The sequence below is a fragment of the Astatotilapia calliptera genome, chromosome 16 (genome assembly GCF_900246225.1).
Source record: "Astatotilapia calliptera chromosome 16, fAstCal1.2, whole genome shotgun sequence".
In the NCBI taxonomy this organism is placed as follows: Eukaryota; Metazoa; Chordata; class Actinopteri; order Cichliformes; family Cichlidae; genus Astatotilapia; species Astatotilapia calliptera.
Window position 1 is genome coordinate 24,716,400 of NC_039317.1, and position 17,554 is coordinate 24,733,953.

General features: G+C 40.0%; 1 protein-coding gene across 9 annotated transcripts in view; it reads left to right on the forward strand.

Annotated features, from left to right (window-relative positions):
* The window catches only part of LOC113007664 (LIM and senescent cell antigen-like-containing domain protein 1), a 35,672-nt gene that overhangs the window by 15,915 nt on the left and 2,203 nt on the right, over window positions 1-17,554 (forward strand). For 2 of the 9 annotated variants that reach the window (XM_026144443.1, XM_026144442.1), the window contains exons 2-10: window positions 7,954-8,113; window positions 10,055-10,121; window positions 10,282-10,402; window positions 12,490-12,639; window positions 12,895-13,045; window positions 14,247-14,339; window positions 15,842-15,890; window positions 16,124-16,199; window positions 16,553-16,740. In XM_026144443.1, the coding sequence (XP_026000228.1) occupies window positions 7,954-8,113; window positions 10,055-10,121; window positions 10,282-10,402; window positions 12,490-12,639; window positions 12,895-13,045; window positions 14,247-14,339; window positions 15,842-15,890; window positions 16,124-16,199; window positions 16,553-16,694 (1,009 nt within the window). In that variant the 3' untranslated portion in view covers window positions 16,695-16,740. Of the gene's footprint in view, window positions 1-1,782; window positions 2,178-6,782; window positions 7,109-7,953; window positions 8,114-10,054; window positions 10,122-10,281; window positions 10,403-12,489; window positions 12,640-12,894; window positions 13,046-13,464; window positions 13,558-14,246; window positions 14,340-15,841; window positions 15,891-16,123; window positions 16,200-16,552; window positions 16,741-17,554 lie in introns of those variants that run through there. The other 7 variants (XM_026144447.1, XM_026144446.1, XM_026144439.1 and 4 more) reach the window with 7 other exon arrangements.

A 17,554-nucleotide genomic window follows, 5' to 3' on the forward strand; every position in this document is an offset into this window, starting at 1 on the left:
TCTTCCTATCACAGATAGGCATCTTCTCCGGTTGCCAGTGGTTTCGTAACATCTTTCAGTCACTGTAAAACTACTATTGTATTTTAATAAAATATGAACAATGTCTTTACACCAGTTAGTATCTCTGGTGTTGCCTAGCAAGAGCACCAGTCAGCTAGTCGCAAGCTTATGCGTTGGTATCGAGAAGAGGCATGAAAAAAAAATCTACAGCTATGATGCTTTTAAAAACAAGCAAGAAAAAAATGTGGGTAATAGACTTTGAATGTGAAGTTATGTAGCCTTCCTCCACTCCGAAGACAGAGTTGGCCTCTATCATGTATACAAATTCTCTCGCACACATACACAGACACAAAACAGCAGCTGCCAGCACCTAGTTTGGAGTCGAGGCTCCACTGGGTGTCTATTTGTAGAATGGAGTCATGTAGTAAGACTTATACTGAAGGACTCCGACATGTTTCAGCTGGACGCACAATGACACATGGGACTTGAACATCGTGGTGCTGACGCTTTACAGGTTTAAGCAATCATCAGCCATCCCTTACTTTGCTGGATTAACACACTGGCTGCTCTCCAGTGTGGAGAGTCAAACATGTTTGCCTCACTGGAGCGTATTTGCGGATATAGCCTGGTGTTGTTTTGATGGTTTGGGAAGTGGTCATTAATTTGAGATGCCAGCTTAGTGTAGCCACATAAAGAGCTATCAAAGAGAATTGTGGCTTTAAAGGAATGCCCTTGGCTTGGACCAATATAGGGTAGAAAGATGATTAACAAATTTATAATTGTAGCCCTAGACAGCTTCTGATGTTTCAGACTGATATTGGAGAAGATTCTTACTATTTTCTCAGTTGAATTCAAGTTTGAATCCTGTGGAGACTTTTAAAGAACAAAAGCAGTTCATAAACGGTGTTTTTGGAGCTGGTGAATATGAAAGTGTTCAGGGATTCTGACTCAGCGAGGCAGCTTGCATTGATACAGACTTTGACATGATACCAAACTTTTTTTTTCTTGTGTGTGAATTTCCTGCTTTGCACAACAACACAACAGCTGGAAAGGGAAGAAACAGGGATGTTTGTGTGTAAAAATAATAATAATAATAATAACAAAGGAAAATGCGTGCAATTAAAGCCACTTCTGTTTTTTCCTGCATGTGTTAGCTACTTACCTCGTATCAGGAGGCTGATTACGCATTCAAGTCTGGCCCCTGCAGGCTTGCCGAACACACTGCTGCTTGGTTTCTTTCACAACTGTGTTTATCCAATGATGTCTTACATGAGATGGAATAAACAGTAATCTGTTACACTGTTATTCTCTCTGTTCCTGGTTTGTACTGGACTCTTTTAGGCTCTTTGCGTCGCTGTCTGACATTCCCGCTTTGCGCAATCCTCAGTTGGAGCCACATTGTTAGATCTCCCAGAAAGCTGAGAGCTCCAGCTGTTTAACACAAACACACACACAGAGATTGATAGCATGAGGAGATATCAGGCGAAGACAGTTTATATATTGGGGATTTCAAAAATTAAAATAATGCTGTGTGTGTGTGTGTGTGTGTGTGTGTGTGTGTAAGTGCGATCTGACACAGTGACCTCTGCCTGGACAGGCGTCAGGGTGGGCCTTTCAATTTCAGCAACCTGCCCAAGAATAGACAGCGAGTTTGGAAAAGTGTGTGTGTGTGCTGAGAGTTGATGGGGGAGTGAGAGAAAGGGGGGGAGTATGTCCATGAGAGAGGGTGTGTGTGTGTGTGTGAGAGAGAGAGAGAGAGAGAGAGAGAGACTACTCCCAGTGTAGTGTGATTGGTGTTTTGCTCTCCTTCTTGCTATGTGGATTACGGCTCTCCCTGCCTACTGCATTCCTGCTGCTGGAAACGAACACTGAAGCATCCCAAAGCATTTTTACTGGAGTGTAAGGACTTTTAATAGCATTTCTCTTGAGCCAGCGGTAGGCGGACTATTGCTGTTAATTCAGATAAGCATGGATATGAACGGACGTGGAATGCCTCCATCGATACCTGAGGATGAAGCTGTACACCACAGTCCTCACAGCGAGATGAACGGCTACCATCAGAGGCTTCAGGGCGGTGGAGGAGATGGAGCGGAGGATGAGGTCCCCGTGTCCAAATCACAGAGGCGGAAGAGTGATGTGAAAGTCTACAAGGAGTTTTGTGATTTTTATGCTCGCTAGTAAGTAGATCAGAAGTAAGATTTTATTGTGACTTGGAGACCTCTAACCACAGATTTCTGTGAGTGTAGTAAGAAAAGATATACCTCAGTGTAGGATGTTGAATGTGCAAATTGTGCCTTGAGGTGTGTAGTAGTCTTCTGCTTTCCCCTTTCAGCTGCCCAACTGCCAAAATATCGACAGGACTTAAAGAGTTGTCTTCTTTGCCTGGCTGTATGATGACTGGTATCATCTCATTCTCAGCTTAAGAATATGCTTTTTGTAACCAACATGCCAATTGAAGTGGTAGCAGTGCACACAAAAAGGGATTATGACAGAGAAATTGTGGGTTAAGGACTTTACTCTGCTCATTTGCTGACGTAGCGTTAGTGTGTTAACCCCGAGCTTACGGCCGTGTTACAGAATGTGAAGAATTCTGATTTATTTACTGGGCTTTATCAGCTTAAGCTTCCTTAGGTGCCATGTTTGTGCAGGGATAGCTCTGAGCGCTACAGGAGGGAGCACACAGGAAGAGTTATTTTTGTGCCAAGGGGGGGAGTTGTTATGCAAAGCAGAATATGCTGGCTGGCATTTGAAGTATGTGTGCCTGAAACACAGGAAGGCTAAATATACATACTTTATTTCTGACTGATCAGGGTACATCATCACATGTGGGAAAGCATGAATGTAGGGTCACCCACAGGTTTCTCTAAAGGACGCTTAGAGGCCTGTCATCGGAAGCAGTCAATAGAGACAGAAGAGACAGAAAATTTTGTTTTGAGGAAAGCAAGAGCCGTGTCAGTCGTGTAAAACATTGAAATGGAACTTTTCAATATAATATTTCTTTTCGTGTGCTAAGACAGTCATTTCATCCACTGATTTTAGCTCTATCTTTGAGCCTGCCCCTCCCTGTAATCCAACTTTTCGCTGACTGGCTGCACCTAGCAAACAAAAGGTTTGAACAGCAGATGGGTGGGGTTTCTGTGCTCGCAGCCTAAAATGGTCATGTTAGGAATATCCGTTCTCAATGACATCATACAGGGGCCGAGTCAGGAAACCGAGCTGTTGGTTCACGGGGATTACTGGCACATGTGCTGACATCATTTTTTAAAAATTTGGCTATTTTTACTGTGAGCCCTCACCAGTGTAATAAGGCAATTCTTATTTGTAAATCTGTGTTGAAATCATTCTAAGAAAAGCTGAAATTTACCATTGCATGGTCAGAACAGTCAGGTTTTTTATATTAAAGATATAAGAAGAATGAGAAAACACTGAAAAATCAAATCAGAAGACCTGAAGATAAATGGAGACCAGAGAAGGCAGAGTAGAGAGAACAGATGGTGCTCATAAAAAACGATTTTCTTTATCCACTCTTATCCACTTTATATTCACTGTGGAGTTTTAAGAAATCTGGACCCATTTTAATTGTATTAGAAATCATTTTGCCTTCTCTTGACTTGTCCATATGAGCAGTTTATGCAGAAGCTGGTGAGACTTTTTTTTCAGCCTACACGGCCTTAAAAAGAGCCGGATTGTCATTGATTGCACCAGGCTTAAAGAAACAACGTATTTTCTCTGAAATCTGCATCTCTGGCTTGTCTTTGGCTCACACAGAGTGCTAGAAGCTGATAGCAGAGTGGAAATGCCTAAAGGATGTATCACTTCCTCCCACCAAGCCTGTGGACAGGGCAGGGCTCTCAGTGTGTTTGATATCAGCCCAGACAGGGCATATAAAACAATATGCGTCTGATAAGCATGTGAGGAGTGGAAACATCTTGTTTCAATGTGTTCATGTTAAAAGAACCTCCACTCACTCTACCCGTTTGATGTAGCGCGCATTCTTAAAGCCATTTGGCAGACATTTGGAATGATGACCAGTTTAGAGTAAAGCCCTAAACAGTGAGTTAAAATGTCTTGAAGTTTATGGAATTCTTGATGATTCCCAAGTTGGTGTGAGTTTAAATGAACAGATGGCATCACTCCATAAACATCCTTCAACGGCCTTGTGTGCGTACTTCTGTTGCTTAGATACACTGTGGTATTGTGACCTTTAAAACAAAGCAGCGAAGCCGGGACAGTCCCGCTATTCCCTTGTCGTTGTTCCTTTATCTCTGCAAATGTCTGCACATTCCCATTCACCTCCAGTTTGTCTTAAGTGTTAGGAGGTGTTGTTATTCTGAGCAGGGGGCATATGCTTTTATTAATTAACAGTGAATGTTGCAGTTTTGGCATTTGATTGCTTTCTGTGCTTGAGGTCGAGATGAAAGTAGTCCAAAGTTCAGCCTGAGTATAATTTGTAACAGAAGTGGGTTTGGAGAGTTATGACAATATAAAGGATCAGATTGGGGAGAATTGTGTAGAGATTGCCATACCGGATTCATTTGGTCAGATCTCTGTGCTCGGTCTAACAAATCCTACCTTTAGGAGTAAATACAGACTGGTCAGATGCACACAGGACCAATCAGCCAAATATTAGATGATAGTATAGCCAAAACTTGTCAACATCTATAAAAACTAGATGCTGTAAATTTGAGCTGACTGTTTGACAGATGTGTTGCACATTTTTCATAATAGATTCATTCAGTTTGAGAGAGAGCGTAGTTTGCCCGTTGCCAGATCAGATTGGCTTGTGTTCCATTTTGTAAATCAAAATCAAAACATCCAGCTGTGTGCCAGCTGTTCATGTGTCAGATTTTCTTTTTATTTAAATGAACTAAACGTTTGGGGGTTTTAACTGTGTGTTGTGACAAATTTTGCAGATGTGATGGTTGACAGAAGAAAAGATTGCAAATAATTCTTTTTGTTTTTTGAGGATGGTTTCATGAATCTCTGTTGCAGGTTTTTGGGTGTGCCTCATAATGTGCTGCTTGTTCTGGCACCGGTTTTTGCAACATAAGGAAATATTAGCCTGGGGCCCACCCCCAGTGATGCATTACAGTTGTGTTTTTAGCAGTACAGCAGTAAAAAAATGTAAGGACTGGTTGTGTGGCTGGCAGAGTTGCACTCAGAATACAGCACATGGAAACAAGAGGATTAAACTAAGCTAAAAATGCTTTTATTAAACTAAAATGAAGTATAAAATAACACAAGCTAAGGAAGGTATAAAAAAAACCCTTTAATAAAGATAATGCAAGGGAGAATACAACCATGAGAGAAGATGTGACAAAAACAAGGGAAGACTGAGGCAATAGATACAAACAAAGGATAACGAGAGAATGGGAAACAGATGAGAACACAGCTGGAGATAACTAGCATAATGCCTAAGGAGGAAGTAAAACTAGACACAAGATACAGGGAGGAACAGACACCAAAATAAAACAGGAAAAGACTGACACACCCAGACTAAGACAACCAGGCTTAACACAGACAGAAGACAAAACATGGAGACCAAAGACAAGGAACAGAGTGGGAATACACAAAGGGGATACACAACCTTCAATTAACTAAATGCACAGATAATTGAACAGTAACCTTAAGATCATAAGAGAAAGCCCGAATGTCAACAAACAGAATACAGAACCATGACACCAAGAGTAATCAAAAATACGAAACCAGAGAAACCCAAAGTTTCTCAAAACAAACAATTCTGATTGTCGAGCAAAACAGCAATAGCTGTTCTGTGTCCTGTGTACTGTTTGTTTGTATATGTGTCTTTTTGGCTGCTGTTACAACCAAATTTCCCCTTGTGGGACAATTAAAGGATTATTCTATTCTATTCTATTCTATTCTAATAGCTGCTGCCTGTCTCAGGTTTTCAAGCTTTTTAAAAAAAAAAATCATTAGACCACATCTGTTCTGTTTTGTTTGGGGTTTTTTGTTCTGTTTTGTCTTCTGTATGAATCCATGTTAGTGCATGCACTCACATTTCTTGGATGGACGAGCATTAACTTTAGTGTGTGTGTGTGTGTGTGTGTGTGTGTGTGTGTGTGTGTGTGTGTGTGTGTGTGTGTGTGTGTGACTGGTCTTTCCCACATTACTTTCTCTTTTGACTCAGTATATCTTTCAGCTGTTATGATGTTGGTGGACGATACTACATCAGGTGTGTCCTGGCATGACCCTTGTTATTATTATTCTTTAGGGAAATATGTTACAGAAAGAAATTCCTTACAGATGTAAAATCAATGGTAGGAAACAATAAAATATTTTTTATAATTAAGTTAGAGAAATAAGGTTGGACTTATTAAATAGGGGGGAAAACCCTGGGTACCCTAAAGAGGAGCCGTCTAGAGGACTACTCATACATTAATAGCAGTTCTTTTGTAAGCCATAGGAGTTGATGCAGATAAGAAAGTAGTTTACTCAGTATGGCAAAAACAATTTGCAGGGAAGTGGCAACCAGAGACCATGGAAATGAATATTTGGTAACCACAGGTGTGTCACTGTTCTGGGTCAGTTTGACCCAGTATTTTGAGTTGTCATGTTTTTGCAGGTTTAGTTTAGTTCCATGTGTCATTTTCTGTCTGTCTCTCTATGTCGAGTCTGCGTCTTAGTGTGATGGTTTCTTGTTCCTGTTTTATTGTGAAGGTCTGCGTCTCATGTGAGTGTGTTCAGTTTTACCTCTGTCTTGTCTTGTTGATTATTCCCAGCTGTGTCCACCATCTGTGTGTAATTCCCCTGTGTTTCTCTGTGTATTTAAGTCGTGTCCTCTGTCATTGTAGTTGCTGGTCCGTCCGTGTATCCACCATGTTTCTTCCGTGTGTTCCCCGCTGTCACCATCTTATGCCGTCGTCCACCTTGCTTCATGTTTGAGTTTCGGTTCGTATTCAGTAGTTTAGTTGTCTCCAGTCTAGTTTATTTCGTGCTCCATTTGCTGTTTGTCTATATTTATTTCGTGTTCAATAAACCACCTTCACTTCTCCACTACTGCCTGCGATTGGATCCTCATTTGTTATTTTCACACGGCTCTTCTCACCCGCCGTGACAAGGTGAAGTAACGGTTGGCAACACAAAGTAGGTAGGAGCTGAGATAAACTTTGTGACTGACTGAAGCAACCATGAGTGAGAGTAAAGAAGAAAAAAAAGAGAGTAAAGAATACTGTTGACTGAGATATGACCTGGTACTTAATACAATAGAGGGCTTACCTTGGATACTAGAGCCTGGGATGGTGGCAAGCAACCAGCAGTCACCTTCAAAGCAATGCACGGAGTGACTTGGTTCCCAGCTTTAGGATTAAGGAAGGCCAATAAACCGGATTATAGAATACACAGTTATGTTTTCTTAGCATTATGAACCACCTTTAAACCACACAATGATGCCTGCAACAGACAAAAGGCAATGCCCTGACTCAGAGTAAAGTATGGTGTCATCTGCATAAAGCTGCATTTTAGCAGTAAATCAATTCTTTTAAATTGTGTTTTTAAAAATAGAAAAAAACGGGTCTAAAATTTAACCGTGGGGGACTGTCCAGGAAACTTGACTTGTATCCATCTGTATAAACACAGTGAGATATATCCGCAAGCTAGCTCCTGAACACAGTCACCCAAACCAACATCACTGAGTCTGCCTAAGAGCAGGGTTTGCTCAAGAGAATCAGATGCCTTGGATAGATCAACAAACATGGTAGCACAATGTGTCTTTCTGTCCAAGTGAATAATAATGTCATTTGTTACTAACATACCTGCTGCTATGGCACTATTTCTTTATTTGAAGCCAATAATATCTTGAGCGACGCGAGTTTTGCTTCAGTTGCAAAAGCTTTTTGTAATGATTATATTTTATTTAAGGTTTATATCAACTAATCTTTTGAGTACAGAAATATACTTTGTCCTTGATTTTAAGTTTGTTTTTCTTCTCCTCAGCAACATGGCCAATGCACTGGCCAATGCCATGTGTGAGCGCTGCAAGAGTGGCTTTGACCCAGTAGAGAAGATAGTGAACAGCAATGGGGAACTTTACCATGAACAGTGCTTCGTGTGTGCCCAGTGTTTCCAGCAGTTCCCAGAGGGGCTCTTCTATGAGGTAACATCTTTTTCTTTACTAATCCCATAAAATATGCATGATGGTACCATGATGGTTTGTGCATTATAATAAACACCTGCTAATTGTGTCAACTTTTTATAGCAGATATGCTTCATTGCCTAACAAAGCTTACAATGCAGCTTAACAATAAATTGGCCTTCTTTATATAGTTAGATCAATGTTTAGTGTGAGGGAACTGTCCAGTTAAAGTAAATAAAGAAGGGTGAGCACAACCTTAAAGGATTATTGGATTATTAGAAGCTCTCTTCCAGTAAACCGTTTGCATACTTGACACAGGGCCAGATGTTTTACCGGCTCCAGAGAACCTGTTAGCTCTGATCAGTAAATAAACATCAAAGCCAAGGATGTTAGATGTCATTCCTCATGCTACATGCTCCTATAAATACTCAGATAAAGATTAGCTGCCACATTGTGTGACAGTAAATACTGGAATGGCTGGTAATGAGTTTTTTGTTTTGCTTTTGAAGTATCAGTATCAGCCTCACAACTTGTGCATCCTTGATGATTGTGCTGTACTTCTTGTCATTTTGTCAGCTTTTGCTCATCACTGCTGTGTCAGTTGATACATATTACCTGTAAAATGTAGATTTAAAAGAAAACCCTCTTGATAAGAATGATAATAAAACTCTTGTTTTAAAGGGAAGACTTAATATATAAAGTTTAAATACAGTTAAATGTATACAAAGAAATATGTACAAAAGCCTGTTTATTCTTTTTATATTCTAAAACTGGGTTACAACAGTGTGGGTTTAATTCCCCCTGCCGAACTGATTGAAACACCCCTTCTGTTATTTGACCCCCACCCCCAAACCCACTTTCTTTTCCTGCATATCCTTTAATCGTTCAAAGGAATTATCATTTTTCGTCATTAGACGGTCCATTTTTCCGACACCCCTGTTACTGGATTGTAGCCTGTAAGTGTCACATTCATGATATAATAAAATATAAACTGTGGCAGTCACTCATCCAGATTAACTTTTAGAAAGCTCTGTCATGACACTGCTGTTACACCCAGACAGTGGGACGAGAGATTACCCAGTGGTGCGTGAAGTCAATTTATGCATTTCAGTTTTCTCCAACTGAGAAACAATGACACTGTGCACTCATAAGGTAGCAACTTGTCAATCAAAATATGTACTTTTTTGTTAAATTTCACTCTAACTGGCACCTTAAATAACCAAATAAACATCACGCTGTGCTGAACACTTGAAACTAGTGATGCATGTGGTTGCAAGTGGATGCTTGAGGTTTATGGCTTTTGCTGGGTAAATAATGTCTAAAACTTACAGACCGGTTAGTGAACCCCTGGAAGCCACATGGAAGTCACTAAGGCAAAATGGCAAAAACCTCCAAACTGATTTTTTTGAGGTATAGCATGTTGCTCCAGTTGTATTTTGAATAGAAGTGATGGACTTGTCTACAAACATTTAACAGCTACTCTCCAGTAGTAAAACTGTGGAAAGGGCAACACAAACCAGAAATGCAAACAGTTTGCCCTCAAAATCATCGATTCGTTGTACTGCTGCTTGGCTGGAAGTTAGCAGGTATAGTTTGTCCAGATAACAATAAAGTACTAACAGTGGCCGTGGCAATCACTAGGAGGTTTTTAGTGCAACACTTTAGTTTAGTTGAAGACCCAGCAACCAGCAACGGCAGACGTCTCTCAAGCAATCTGCAGATGATGTCATGTAAGAAACCCCAATACAGTCCGATCTCTTTTTTTTAAACCAGAATCGCTCCCTGCTGGCCACTACAAAGAACTTCAAGGCTACATCCACCTTTTATTTACAGTCAGTGGTTCACACAGTATAATAATTAGAAGTTTGTGTATATTTTAGCTATTTGAGCTTTTTTTTTTTTTAATGATATTGTTTGTCAGTGTTATGACTGTTCTAATCTATTTATGTGATCTGTTGACAGTTTGAAGGCAGGAAGTACTGTGAGCATGACTTCCAGATGCTGTTTGCACCTTGCTGCCACCAGTGTGGTGAGTACAGGGAATTAATTAAATCCATCCATCTTTTTTACCTGCTACATTTGTTTCAAAGGGAGGATGTGGACTTTGTTTCTCTTGAATTAATTAATGTTTGCGTAACGTTTGCATTATCATGAACACACCTATTTAAACGTATTTTTTTTTCTCCCAGGTGAGTTCATTATTGGCCGTGTGATCAAGGCAATGAACAACAGTTGGCATCCAGACTGTTTCTGCTGTGATATCTGCCAGGCTGTGCTCGCAGATGTTGGATTTGTTAAGAATGCTGGAAGGTCAGTCATCTACATCAACTCACCACAGTTTCGGTTGGGATTCTTTTTAAATGATGTCTTTTAACAGCTATAGAAAGCTACAGTTTTTTTTTTCTGTAATGCTTTTTATCAGGTACTTTATATTAGAGATGGACCGATCCGATATTACGTATCGGTCCGATACTGACCTAAATTACTGGATCGGATATCGGAGAAAAATAAAAAATGTAATCCAATCCATTAAATATCATGAAAGCACCTCACAAAACTTGCAACACCCGTAACTCACCTCAGAACGTTAGCACGTTGGAGCAGTATGCATCATGTGATAGAGCAGCTGTGGCATGCAGGACCTGTTGGTGGTCTGGATAGCATTTGGAGCTTCGCTAGCAACCCGGCATTTAATCTCCGACAAAGTTATCCCCGAGAGAAGTAAAGCAAGTGTGTAAGTCCATCTCTGAATGTTTGTAAAGCATTCCTGCGTTAAGCTTAACAAGCGACTGCCTCTTCTTGATGCTACTTCAATCATGAAACTGCTTAATGATCAGCTGATCGGCTTTTCTGTCACGAGTCCGTCTCTCTTGTTTGTTTTTGGCCCACTTTGCACCAGAAAGAGGAAAAGAGTGGATAAACAACAGCAGCACGTTTAAGCTTGATCAGCTGTTGTTAGAATTTATTTAATATTACTTTCTACTCGAGGATCTTTTTCTACGTAGCTGACGGCTGGTAACTGTGCAGGGGCGGATCTAGCAAAGTTTAGCCAGGGGGGCCGATAGGGCATTAACAGGGAAAAGGGGGCACAAAGACATACTTTTCTTTCTTATTCTCATTTAAAATGTCTAGCTTTTAATAAATAATTATCTGACACCCAAAGTTTTAATTTGATGTAAAATGAATAGAAGTCAATTACTGTATATAGTGACTATTAAGTCTAATATATATACCCTAGTAAGCTATAGTACTTTTTCCTTTGGGAAGGTACCATCTGTGCAGTCTGCAATTTTGTTGAAGAAAGATGTTGAATCTATTTAATATTTCTTGAAAAATAATTGATTTCTGTGCATTTTTTTTTCACACTGCATCAAATTAAGGTTGATTACGTCGATTAAGCATCATGAGGTGGAGCGTGAGGGGTGGTTCCTTATTTTTTATTTATTTATGTTTGTTGTTGCTGGGAGTTGGAACCCTATTAGTTAGGTTGCTTAATATTTACGCTAAGTACTCTTTAAAATACCAGAATAGGGAGGATGGTGTAGGTTTAAGTTTATTAGATTGATCAGTATTGCTGAACTATGAAATATTTTTTTTTGCATACAGGTATAACAGAATAGCTTTAGTGTAGTTGTTGTTTTAAACTTGAGTATGAACTTATACAAAATGCAGCAAGATATTTAAAAAAAAAAAAACAGTTTTGTTGATTAAAAAACACTATATCGGATTCAAATCGGTTTCGGCAGATATCCAAATTTATGATATCGGTATCGGTATCGGACATAAAAAAGTGGTATCGTGCCATCTCTACTTTATATAGAGCCTGTCTTACTCTCCCCTGACTTTTATATTGTCTTGGCTCAGCTCTGAAATCTTACACCAAAGCTCATAGATGTAAAACAGCCCTGAATTTTTCCCAACACCTTCCGACAGCGCTGAATGTGAAAACCAAAATATCTGGCACAGCTGGAACATATTAAACAGTTTTAACTTTGCTAGCCTCGTAATAAATAGTCAATCTATTGTCCAACCAAAATAAATGTGTGGTGGTTTTCACACCAATGAGCAAGCATCATTTGTTCTGCGTCTTGCAAGCTCTGCACAGGCAGCACCTTTGTTTAAGCCAAAATATTTCAAGTAGTTAAAAGTTCTACATATGAGGAAGTCCCAACCTAATTTTCACTGTTAGCCTCAGTTAATGTATAAAAACATGTCATGGACACATCTAACTCCTGTGAGAAGGATTTATGGAGGATACTTGTATCTGTTTGATTCACTTGAATCACAGAAGACAAAACCAGATGTGGAAAGATCTACAAAACTCATAATTAGGTGATAAAGCATCTAAACAAGTATTCTGTCTTTCTATATTTCTCTCCCCCTTGCTGTCCCACCAGGCATCTGTGCCGCCCATGTCACAACAGAGAGAAAGCTCGGGGCCTCGGCAAGTACATCTGCCAGAAGTGCCACGCCATTATTGAGGAGCAGCCTCTGCTTTTCAAGAACGACCCCTACCACCCTGATCACTTCAACTGCAACAACTGCGGGTAAACAGAGACTTTCTATTAAAAAGAAAATCACCGTCAAACATGTTTGAAACAATTGTTAAACAAGGAGCATTTTCAGAAAGGCGTATTATTGCTCTCTGCTGGACAGGTTGTGTTATTGCAGCTGTGTGAAGCTATCTGATCATATTCACATATGCACTATTGTGTTGTGTACGTAAATGACAGCTAAATAAATCTCTTCAATTACAGTAAAATGTACTGGGATTGTTTATTGTGGGTTTTTTACCTTTTCAGTAAGGAGCTGACAGCTGATGCAAGGGAGCTGAAGGGGGAGCTCTACTGTCTACCCTGCCACGACAAGATGGGTGTCCCGATCTGTGGAGCCTGTAGGAGACCCATTGAAGGCCGTGTGGTTAATGCAATGGGCAAGCAGTGGCATGTGGAGGTGTGATAATAAAACAACCGAAAAGCATATGAAAACAGCTTTAGTTACATTAACTTGGCTCAATTTATTCACTGAAAATAGAGTCACCTTGAAGGAGGTAATATTTCAGTGTGTTCATTTATTTAGTATGATTCGTCAGATTGTATGTGGATCTATTTTAAATCTAAATGATGTATTCTTTGGTTATTTTCCTTTTCTGTATTTAGAACAAACACAGTAATTCTCAGCTGGATTTCATAGAGAAAAGAAAATGATTGCTTTCTATTATCTATATTTTATCCTAGTGAAAAATGTGCCATACTTTTTATCCATATTTTTTACCTCCACAGTTACGTTTATTGGCTTTATTTTTCCTATTTACATCTCTATTCTTACATATTTCCTTGCATATTTTCCTGTCTTCCCTCCTCCACATGTAGCATCATGTGTGCACTGTGTGCGAGCGCCCGTTTCAGGGTCACCCGTTTTATGAGCGAGGCGGTCGTGCCTATTGTGAGAGACACTTTGATATGGTGAGGGGATTAAGCACCGGCCTTACGTTGGTTACCGCCCCGCCTCCCTGCCTGGCTACAGTCACCCGGCCTCCATACAAGGGGTTACACAAGTATAAAAGTTTTCTAATCAGTCTTTCAACTAAAAAGTGGATATCTTGGTAAACTTTTTTTCTTGGGGCCTAATCATACTTCCACCTTAATTTCAAACGAGGTGCTTTTCCTGACTTAACATTTAAGGGTATCTAGAGAGCTTTATTGTCCTGTGACATCTAGAGCTCTGTCCGAGAGTTTATATGTGCTACCAGAAAAAGATAGTGGCTGTATATATAGTATTTATCTTGTAAATGAATGTTAGCATTTAAAAAGTGGATCGTAAAACTATTCACCAAAATCAGCTATTTAAAAAATCCATGCCCTCACATTAATCAAAAATCAAAAATGTTATATCTCGTAGCTGAGATATGATTTTTATTCATTACCATCATAAAAATGTTATATTTTCCCAATATCCTCTAGAGGTCAGTATTCTGACTTCTCAACTCTCTGTATGGATGCAGTAACAAAACCTTTGAAACAACTGATCTATTTATGTTCTGATAATATCTAAGCCGGACTGTGCTGCTACCTTTAACACAGTCTGAGTGTGGGGTACTGTACTGACTGATGGCTGTGCTAACCATGTGTGCCTGGCTTGGGTTTGCTTGCAGCATTTTGTGTGTGCTAAGTGTGAGAAACCTTTCCTGGGACACCGTCACTACGAACGCAAGGGCCTGGCCTACTGCGAAACGCACTACAACCAGGTAACACACACTGGTACTCGAAATATTAATGTGGAACACCAAAATAGAAATTGAAACATGCTGTTATGTTTAGCCTGTTGTGAAACTCGCATTTCTCTGTCTTAGTTTATGGTATGCATGACTCCGTCAGTATCAGTAACAGAGTTTACATTAGCAGTGAACTGGAACTGTGTGTTCGTCCACAGCTGCTGAAGTATAAAATAAAGATGAAAACGTGAAAATTTGCAGTCGAACATCGAAATGGACAATTTTTTTCTTTCATATGCTTACTGGACACTTTATTGGGTACACCTGATCAACAAATTGGTGTAGCTGACATGAAAGCATCGCCCCATCTTGCCCTGTACTAACAGCTCAGGCTCCTGGTGTCATTTGAGAATCATTAAAACACCTACTTCAGTATTGTTCCTGACCATGCCCATCACTTTATGACCACAGTGTACCCATCTACTGATGGCAGCTTCCAGTAGGATAACAGACCATGTCGCAAAGTTCAGATCATCTCAAACAGGTTTCTTCAACATGACGAGTTCACTGTGCTCAAATAGCCTTCAGTCACCAGAGCTAAATCCAATAGAGCACCTTTGGGACATGGTGGAAGATCATGGATGTGCAGCTGACAAATCTGCAGCATTTGTGTAATACTATCATGTCGATATGCACCAAAATCTTTGAGGAATTATTACAGCACTTTGTTGAATTTTTGCCATGAAGAATTAAGGCAGTTAAGTTTCCAAAAGGAGGTTCAACCAGGTACTAACAAAGGTGTACCTAATAAAGTGACCATAAGTGTATGTAAGCATTATGGATCTGTTCCAGATATACACGTATTAGTTTTTGTCCAGTGAGTCTAAACCACTTGCACAGGTAGATATGTGTAACATTGAAAGAGATATTTCTCTTGTCCCAATGCAATTAGCATGATCATGATCATAGATCTATAATATTATATCAAAATGCTTACATTTTTTGGTGGACTTTATCTCTTTATCATCTAAATCATTATTGACTAAAATCTCAATGAGATAAACGCATGTAGAAGCGAGCCGAGCAAAAAGCTCAGGTTTCTCAGTTTCTGATGTTTTTTTTTCTACTAATGAGCTCGGCACAGACTTCCATGATCGTAAGGAGTTTGCTATTATAGGCACTGATTTGGTGGGGAGCAATCAGGAAAGCAGGCTTTCCGAAAATTAATCAGGAGATTTTTTTTTTCCTTCGTAAAGGAGCCTTAAAGCTAGTCTTTCTCATACATCTATATGAGACACGTTACATCAGTGTTCACTTCAGTGGATCTCAAAGATGATTGTCAATGTAACAACTCCACCTAGTGTTCGAAAGCTTTAATGGATCTTTTTTCTTTTTCACTCCAAATGCCTTGTAGCCTGCGCTTGTTTCTGTGCCTTCTGAGCACAGTACTGTGTGTCATGTGAGCCTCAATAAAAACTGATAAGATGTACCAGTGCATTGTTAACCTTTTGTTTCTCTCTCCTCATCACATGCAGCTGTTTGGAGATGTTTGCTACCACTGCAATCGTGTCATTGAAGGCGATGGTGAGGAAGTTAATTTTAATAAATATAATGTATAATGGCTGTTTACATCAGCATTGTTTTTTTTGTTTTTTTTACTTTTACTGCTTCTTTATTATATTGAATTTAACTTGATTTCTTCTCATGGTTTGCCTTGAGAATTATTTGTAGCCTGAACTTCACACCAACATTAGTTTAATTTAAACTATAAGTCTACAATCTGCCTCATGTGGCTGCTCCTTCTGCTTTTTTCCCAGTGGTGTCTGCTCTTAACAAGGCGTGGTGTGTCAACTGTTTTGCCTGCTCTACTTGCAACACCAAGCTCACCCTGAAGTAAGTTTTGAAGACAATTCAAGCTGAATTATGAATCTCTGAAGGCTCTCTGTAGACTTTCACATGTGATATGTTTGACGGTTTCTCTGTGTAGTCTGTCACGTTTCTTTTCACTATCCTCCATATGAGACTGTTTGCTGCTGCTACCAAACTGTTTTTTCTTACCTTTCTCTTATGCTGTGTCTCTGATGGCTTATTTCTTCACCTCACCTTCCTTTCATCGTCCTCCTGTCTTGTCCCACTTTCCCCCTTCCCTCACCTTCATTCCTTTCCCTTCATCTTCTCTCTCTGCCCCTCCTCATGTCTTCCTCCTCTTTCACATTTCCATCTCTGCTTCCTCCCTGCTCTATCAGGGATAAGTTTGTGGAGGTGGATCTGAAGCCGGTGTGCAAACACTGCTATGAGCGCCTCCCTGATGACATGAAACGTCGGCTGGCCAAGCGAGAACGTGACTCAAAAGAGAAGAAGAAGAAATTGATACCCATGTGTCTGTGATCCCTCTCTTTCTGCTCTCTCCTTACTTCAGCTGATTTTTCCTTTGGTCAGTTTTTGTCTTCCTTGCTATCTGTTTCAGTTTTTTCCTACTTTCCATGCCACTTTTAACCCTTAGATCACTGATACACTGAGTTCAGTTGGCTTCCAAGGCATGAAACAAAAATACGAGCAGAGAATTGTAGATGACTGAGTATATCTGAGTGACGTAAGACCGGGAACATTTCAGCAAAATGTTCTTTTCCTAGTCGGAAATGCTAGTAAGGATTTAAGCCGGTACTCTTGTAAACTCTGCTGTGCAAACAGGAAAATCAGATCAATCACAGGTTGAAGGGAAAGCTTTGTTTCATGGGTCTCCCAGTCTGTCTGATGTAAGGCGCAAAGCCGTAATCATTTCCGGCAGCTTTCTGGCATCAGCTGTTGAAATTCCGAGGTCCTAACAGTTATGACACGTGCGCCACTCCATACAGCGATTATCTACTTTGGGAGGGAAGGCTGTTCAGGGGCAGCTGGCAGAAATTGGTTAGGGAGCTGGCCAAGTTAGTAGAAGTGAACACAATCAGAAGGCACCCAAAGACCTTCGACATCTCTGTAAATATTTTCTTGTAACTCTGTGTCAGCACACACATTGATTTCTGTCAAGGAAAACACAGCCAAGATTCTGTTCATTCAGGAATTGTTATTCATCAAAAGGCATTAAGAATGCCCATGAATCCCAGCATTAAACAGACATAAATTAGGACTGCTTGAAAAACAATGATCAGAATGACTTCATTTAAAGTTGAGACTGCAATTATTAAAAGAGGGATGCGTGTTTCTGTCATCTTGATCATGTCCCAGCCTTGTAGGGTGTCAGTTTTTGT